Source organism: Coffea arabica, chromosome 10e (genome assembly GCF_036785885.1).
Source record: "Coffea arabica cultivar ET-39 chromosome 10e, Coffea Arabica ET-39 HiFi, whole genome shotgun sequence".
In the NCBI taxonomy this organism is placed as follows: domain Eukaryota; kingdom Viridiplantae; phylum Streptophyta; class Magnoliopsida; order Gentianales; family Rubiaceae; genus Coffea; species Coffea arabica.
Window position 1 is genome coordinate 44,781,350 of NC_092328.1, and position 8,657 is coordinate 44,790,006.

The 8,657-nt window shown below is 39.2% G+C and overlaps 1 protein-coding gene across 1 annotated transcript; it reads left to right on the forward strand.

Annotated features, from left to right (window-relative positions):
* Nucleotides 1-5,998: 5,998 nt before the first annotated feature.
* LOC113711928 (subtilisin-like protease) lies at nt 5,999-8,442 on the forward strand. Its single transcript, XM_027235170.2, has one exon. The coding sequence runs from the start codon at nt 6,093-6,095 to the stop codon at nt 8,337-8,339; it is 2,247 nt and encodes a 748-aa protein (XP_027090971.1). The 5' UTR covers nt 5,999-6,092; the 3' UTR covers nt 8,340-8,442.
* The last annotated feature ends 215 nt before the right edge of the window (nt 8,443-8,657 follow it).

Genomic DNA, 8,657 nt, shown 5'->3' on the forward strand with positions numbered 1-8,657 from the left:
TAATTAGCTTGGGCTTTTATTGTAAAGCAGAAATTTGTAAGCTTGTTCAATCTAGAGCATGTGATTTCTCCAAGGCTCTTCCAAGTGATCCAGAATATATACTAGGCTGATAGTACTGCTTCATTAATATAGGCTTCGGATAATTGAAGTTTTAATCTCTGATCGTTGTTTCAGTCCGAAGATTTCTTGATGGAGAGAGATGAAATTGAGTTCCGGGGGTTTAGCCGGTGGGTTTCTAGTCTTCTAAACAGTAGTGGCGGTCCTGGTGGAGGAGATAAAAATGGCATGTTTGAAAAAGTGGCAGCGGCGGAGGAGGGCGGGTAAAAGAAAGAAGACAACTAGACAAGAGAGAGGATTTTGTTGCGTTACTAATGGCCAATAGGATTTGTGAGAAAGGAAAAAGGTCAGCAAACATAATTGACCTTGGAAAGAAAAGTGACATGTCATCCACGTTGGCTTCTAGAATCTGACATGGCAGACCCATCATATGTTTATCCGACTAGGCCGCCACATCTCTGCCAAGTCAATCGAGGCCTATGTCCTGGATGACATGTCGATGATCCACAGATGACTTGATAGCCACATCACCAAATTGCGGATAAGGCGTCGATGAAGTCAGTCCTATTCCTGATGTGTCCTTCACGTCATATTTGACATGGTAGCTATGTGGCCTGAGAATCTGACGTTATTGTCTAGTTAGCGGGCAAACTGACACGACAGACACCTAGCAACCGAATCAATACCAGAAGATGAATGTGGAGTCCACATCATCCTAAACTAATGTCATGAAAGCCACGTCAAATGTAACCATATGACTTGTTAGACATGTGCACCTGTGTGAAGCGTTGCTACATATAAGGCTAATGTCATTGCCATGTCATAGGAGTGAAATGACGTAGCAGTTGAGTCATCATGCCTACAGACGTGACTATCACAACGAGGCCATGTCAGTGGGGATAGCTTACGTGTGATCCACGTTATTTGATCTGTCCATATGGTTGATCATCTTAGATGCCACCTTGGCTTGTATGGCAACCACGTGGGCATAAAATTTGACGTGTTCGCTATGTCAATGGATAATCTGATTTGTCAGACACCTCGCAATCGAGTCAGCACATCCAATCTGAGATGGACTCCATGTCATCAAAATCGGATGACATGGAGGGCACGTCAGCTCAACTCATCTGACGCGTCAAACACGTGTTCTGTGTTGTGACATGTCACCATGTCAATTGATTGCGTCATATAGACATACTGACATGGCCCCCAGGTCGAGGACATATGATATCAGTTGTGACAACATAAGTATTTGCGATGTCATAAGATCGTTTGACGTGGCTATTCAACATGGTAGCCACCTTAGCCTAAATGGTTGACATGGCCTTCCACATTATTATTGATCCTGACATGGATTTTATGCCACTTGGTCGATTGACATGGTGTCCACGTCATTTTCTGTGCAACCCAACAAAATTGTCGTGTAAGCAAACATATCTGACGTTTATGCCAGCTCGTCGTGCCAATCCTACATGGCATTCGAGTGTTGATGATGATATGATCTGATAGACATGTCACTCGAATCATTTGACGTGTCCGTCAAATCATCTGTCCACGTCATAAAGAAGAATTGAATTTCTGACAACGTGGATGCTGAGTCACATCAACAATCTCATGAAGCAGCCACGTCATATCCACGTGACCCGCTATCTGACACTGTTGCTGGTCAACTCTCGAACAGTACCGGGGCTGACTTGGTGTAGCTGAAATGCTGAAGCAAAGACCAGCCTCATGGTAGATTGGTCCAGTAACATAAATTGTGGTTACGAAGGCAGATATTTTTTATGTGTATTAATGAATGCTGAAAACATGCACTTTATCGAGTTGTTTCATAATTTTAAATTGAAAACAGGATTTACAAATATCTATTCATACAACACTAATCTGATTATGCTTGTGTTGTATCCGAGATTCTTTGCATCTGGTTTGAGGCATAAATGAACTTTCATACTACAACTTTTCTGATGTTTGAGGAGATAATATAAAAATCAAATAAAGTAAGTGAGGCCTAGCATGAACAAGGCCATAGGGTAGTAAGAAGAATTTTAGAATTTATGGGGAGAGAGAGGAAGATAGGATAGTACCCTCATATTTACATAACTCCAATCTTACAATCCACCCAAATTTCACTACTTATACCCGCTATGAAACTCGGCAATCCAAATAACAATAGTCAAATCAAATGGCTTTTCTAACCTAAACATCCTAGGTTACTCTAAAATAGATTTTAAAGAATTATTACTGCAAATTTTGATGGGTCTACCACGATTTAGTTTGCATTTACAGGCACTAGATATAGAGAATTAGTGCTCATAATTTTTAGCTGGTTTTTCTACGTGATACCCGCTTTATATATAATGCTTTATTAAGTCATAATTTACAACTTTTTTTAGATCACAGACATAGTTTGGAACCTAGAAGAACTGTTGACCATTTACTCTACAACTATTGAGAATGGAAAAATTAGTTCAGGTAATAGACTACTGAAAATGGTTCAAGCAATACACCATCTATCTCATAACATGTAAAATGAGCTTCAAATGTGAATACAATTAATAGCATCTAGAAATGTGAAAGAAGCTACTCAGCCCAAAATAGAAAATAAAAAAAAAATTACAAAGAAGCTATAGAAAAGAGGCTAATGACAAATTTGGAGTAATACGTGAAGTTCTTCATCAACATTGTAAAGACTTTTCAATTGCTAATCAAAATTTACATCAATCAAAATTAAATTAAATTTAGAAATCTTAAATGATCTACTGCGGCAATAGTGGCATTTCATCCGCATTCATAAGCAAATATGTGATTATTTTTCGTGCAAATGAAAATTAGCACCAAGTTATAAAAAAAAATATGAATGAAAAAGATAAATCAGAACTTGACAATCAAAATAATCGAGCATTCCCGATAGCTATATATATTTTTAGGGAATGTATCATGCACACATCATAAAGCTTAGAGGTATACGATAGACGTTGATGTATACCAGAGTCTCAATGATACAGCTCACTTAAACTCCCATCTTTAATGGGACCCTCTGAGGCACTAGCGACTTGTTCATGCTATAATGGAAAAATGAAAAAAAAAGAATAAAATAGTTATTTTAATTTTTTTTTTTTACATTATACTGTCACTTATTTACACCATATTTATAATTTATGTACATTATATTCCAAATCATTTAGCCCCCATGGACAAACTTTATCTTCAACGGAACTTATGAGGACCCATCCATGTGTGGATGACAGTTTAGGAATCGTCTTCTTGTAGAATCGAATCCAAACATTTGTTAGGGCCATGTTAAATTGGTCTCGCGTCATGTGTCGCACGTTTTCACTTTACGACTTTGACACACATGTAATGTGTTAAGCGCGTGTCAAACTTGTGAGGTCCAACGCCATATATATAATATTCACAAATAATTCCCTGCCACCAAAAATAAAAATTAAACATTCATTAGCGTATGAAGTAAGGGCAACAAGGAGGACGGAGCTTAAGTAAGAAAGCCCGAATTTGAAACCTTACATTTGGACTGGAAAAAAAAAAAGAAGTAGGGGCCAATAATTTTTCAAATTCTCTCGGTATCATTGGTGACTTTGTCATTCTGTATCAAGTTTTACATGTATTGACACTAGTTTCCCAATTGGAACTTTCTTGGCGCTCTAATTTTGCTGCTATCTTGATTGACAACTTGTTTTCTCAGATGTTTCCAATTTGTTGGGCACAAAATGCTTATCGAGTTTATAAGCCTTCCAAGACTTTTGAACCTGCAGATGTTCTCTATTCCATTCCTGAACTTGTCAAGGGATGTTGTTCAGCTCTTTGTCTAAGCTTTTACATGCCAATTTGTAGTGGTGGCAGAAACACGGATAAGGTCTGAGGAGTGAGGACTGCGACTGAGGCACAGCATTTTTTCATCTAATACCATGCAAATTTTTTAGACATTCATTTGCCACTTACAGGTTTTGATGGATTAAACCGTCAACTGCACTAGGCAAGCTGTTCAAGAATGGCTGCTAATAGCGACAATAGATCAATATCACATCTAACATGGGAAAGAGATGTAGGATGGTTTGGTTTGAAATTTCATGTCCAAAACATATATATATTTTTTGTGGTTTTTCCTGATAAGACAATTTCTGCATTGGACCAAAGAACAAGTAAAATTAATTAGTTCAAAGACTAAAGGTGTCCTTTAAAACTTCAAAGACTAAAGGTGTCTTAAGTTTCTTTATTCCACACTGCAGATGATCAGTCCAAAATTAGGAAGACTCCACGGACATGTTTTTCTTAGTCTCCAAGGCCAACACTAACGTAAACTGATTGGAATGGCGACAGGGATGCCCCGTTGATTTGAAGACTATTCGTATTAGAAGCTGGCATTCCAAAGACTCTTAAGTCTCCTGACGTGTTCTTCATGGTCTCCAAGAGGGATGCCCTTGATTTGTAGAGTATTCGAATTACGAGTCACCATTCCACAGACTTTTAAGTCCATGGGCATGGTTTTCTTAGCCTCCCAGGTCTCTTAGGCGGGGACGGGGGGAGGAAGGTACAAGGACAGCCACTTCCAAGACTTTTCTAAAATTTTTATTGGACCTATTTGTTTCTAAGAAAGTAATGCTATCACTTTGCCCCCAACTTTGTGTTAAGTTATTTTTTATTCCTTTCAAATTTTCTTTATAAAAGACATCTTATAACAATCTAACTTTTAGTTAAATTTGCTTGAGATTACTATTAACATTAATGTTAGTAAATAATCATTAATACCTAGTATACCTTTAAATAGCAACCAATAAGGAAATACTAACTTGTTTTTATGTGAATCCATAATAAACCAACTCCCTACGTAAGATTCACGACCTGAATTAAAAAAGGTTAGAAAACTAACCCCAAATGTAAGATTGAATTGGATTTAAGGGGAAAAAAAGTAACAGTATTTGTTAAAAACAAACACGAAATATAACATGTTTTTAATGTGTTGCAAACTGTCCATCATTACCAACGTTATTGACCCTTTCAATGATGATGTTCTTGTTTATACGTTGATCAAATGATATTAAGAAAGGAATAACTCGAATAAATGATGTTAATTCAATAATTGATGTTTTTGATCAAATGAAATATTGTAAAACACAGGCTCGCATCCCCTGCATTGTTAGGAAATAAGATGACTAGAGAATCTAATTTTGATACCTTGTCTTTTACGACAAAAAACATCTTTTTGTTAGCGGGTGCAATTTTTATTTTAAATTTATTGTACTTTATTTGCTAGTATAATATTGTCTTATTATATGTTTGATTATTGGTGCCCCTAACTTAAAATCCCGAGCTCATTGCTCTTAGAATTTCTTCCACGGCTAGATTCAGGGTTTGAATCTTGGGGCCTGGCATTGGGGATGGAAGCATACAGTATCCTCAGTGCCATTTTTTCAGTGGCAATTCACTGTTACTTCTATATTTATGTCAAGTGTTCTGTTTATTTAATTTGTCATGTGCTATTTATTTAAATTTCTTCTATCATCACGTGATAAGTGAGATTGACACTGAATTTGGCACCGAATAGTGGCATAGAGGATCCCAACTGGAGTGGAAGGTATTATTAAAAAAAAAAAAAGAGTTTCCTCTTATTCTCCAAGGCCAACACTAGCATTTAACTGATTGCAACAGCGAGAGGGATGCCCCATTGATCGGTAGACTATTCGTATTAGAAACGCCATTCCACAGACTCCAAGTCCACCGACGCGTTTTTCTTAGTCTCCAAGGCCCAACAATAACGTTAACTGATTGCAGTGGCATGCCCATTGATTGGTCGACTATTCGTATTGGAGGTCCCCCTTCCACCCTGTGTATTTTCTTCCAAATTACTTTACCCAGGAAATGCATGAATAATCAGGGGTAAGATGGCTATAAATACCACTGCTCGAAAAGAAAGGAAATTAACCCTCTCTACTTTTCTCTATACACACGCATGCCTTGTTTAGCAGATCAAGCACATAATCTCTAGTTTGTTAACAAAGACTTTAAAACCGTTGAAAATGGCTTTAATGGTCATTTCCACTCTCTTTTGCTTGTTCAGTTTCTGTGTTTTGGCTACTATTGCAAGGGAAGTTCCTGAAAAGAGCAACTTAGAAACTTATATCGTTCGCCTCGAGCCCCGAGACGGTCCTGTCACCGAGTCAGAAGACTTGGAAATCTGGCACCGTTCATTTTTGCCAGCAACAATTGAAAGCACAAATTATGATTCTCGCATGGTTTATTCCTATCGCAACGTGATGCAGGGATTTGCCGCGAGATTATCTCCTGAAGAAGTGAAAGAAATGGAGAAAAAGAAAGGTTTTATTTCTGCGCGCCCACCAGAAAGACTATCCCTACATACGACTCATTCTCCTAGTTTCCTGGGGTTACAACAAAATGTGGGATTCTGGAAAGACTCAAATTATGGTAAAGGTGTGATCATTGGCATCTTGGACACTGGAATCACACCTGACCACCCTTCCTTCAGTGATGAAGGAATCCCTCCTCCACCTGCTAAATGGAAGGGCAAGTGTGAACTCAGACCTGCATCCTTGTGTAACAATAAAATCATTGGAGCACAACACTTCATCCAAGATGATCAAAATGGTACATTGGCTGATGAAACTGGCCACGGTACTCATACTGCAAGCACTGCCGCTGGAAACTTTGTCAAAGGTGCCAATGTCTATGGAAATGCAAACGGCACCGCGGCAGGTGTAGCCCCTCTTGCCCACTTGGCAATGTATAAAGTATGTAGCATTGGTTGCTCTGAGAGTGACGTATTGGCTGGAATAGACACTGCTATTGAGGATGGGGTCGATGTGATTTCCATTTCTCTTGGTGGCACATCCAAACCTTTCTATGACAACTATGTTCCGCTTGGTGCATATAGTGCAATGGAAAAGGGTATTTTTGTTAGTTGCTCTGCCGGAAATGAAGGCCCTGATTATTTCTCTGTGGGTAACGATGCCCCTTGGATTCTCACTGTTGGTGCAAGTACCATGGACAGAAAGATCAGGGCCTCTGCAATGCTTGGAAACAATGAGAAACTAGAAGGGGAATCAGCTTTCCAACCTAAAGATTACGCCTCAACAATGTTTCCTCTTGTTTATCCCGGATCTAATGAGAGCGATCAATTTGCTGCTTATTGTTCTCCAAATTCATTAAACAACACTGGCGTCAAGGGAATGACAGTCTTATGTGAGGGAGGTTTTTTACCAGGAGTTACAATGGGGGAACTTGTGAAGGCCGCTGGTGGCGCAGCCATGATCATCATAAACCCAGAGGATTGGGGTTACACCACACAAGCTGATGCTCATGTACTTCCTGCTGCACAATTGAGTTATGTTGATGGAGTTAAGATCAAGGCTTATATGAACTCCACAAAGTTGCCCAAGGCAGCAATCTTCTTCAACGGAACTGCAATAGGAAATGATCAAGCTCCGGCTGTTGCTTCATTCTCATCTAGAGGCCCAAGTGAGGCAAGTCCAGGCATCTTGAAACCAGACATAGTTGGCCCTGGGGTGAGTATTCTTGCAGCATGGCCTGTCTCTGTCGAAAACAACACCAATACAAAATCCACTTTCAATTTCGCTTCTGGCACCTCAATGTCTTGCCCACACCTTAGCGGTGTCGCGGCCTTGCTCAAGAGTGCACACCCTGATTGGTCTCCCGCGGCAATTAAATCTGCAATCATGACTACAGCTGATTCTGTCAACTTCGAGAAGAAGCCAATTGCAGATCAACTAAATCTCCTCCCTGCTGATGTCTTTGCCACTGGTGCAGGCCATGTGAACCCATCAAGAGCCAACAATCCAGGTCTCGTCTACGATATTGAACCTAAAGATTACATACCTTATCTATGCGGCCTGAATTACACCAATAGGGAGGTTGGCATGCTGCTACAACGTCATGTGAACTGCTCGGTAGAATCAAGGATACCAGATTCACAACTAAACTACCCTTCTTTTTCCATCGTCTTTGGAGCAACTGTGCAGACATATACAAGAACAGTGACTAATGTTGGTGAGGCTGATTCGGTTTACACAGTTAATATTGTCCAACCACGAGGAGTAAGTGTGAATGTGGAACCAGATACGCTCAAATTCTCGAAGCTGCACGAAAAATTGACGTATGAAGTTAGATTCATTCGACTTGCAAATGCTCCAAACGTTTCAGCTTCTCAAGGATCTCTGACATGGACTTCAGATAAGTACTCAGTCAGGAGCCCAATTGCAGTCACTCTCAATACCAGCGAGTTGCTCTAGCTCTACAGCACCAGCAGCAATAAAATAAACTTGGAGTCCAGATTGTATATGCATTATTTTGAAATTTGCTTGACATAATATTATCTGGAATTGTTTTGAGCAATTCTTTTTGCTGTGCTCTTCAGGCACGTTTAATATTGCAATTTGGAAGTTCAATTTTAATGCAAGATTATTGCAGGAGAAATAATTAATCCCAAACTCTATCCACCAAACAATAATTGATAATCATAGTTGAAAATTAATTAAATAGATGGGAAAGGGAACTGCATAACAGTAAAAACGGGGGAGATCAACGTTAATATTAAGTTTTTAGATAAT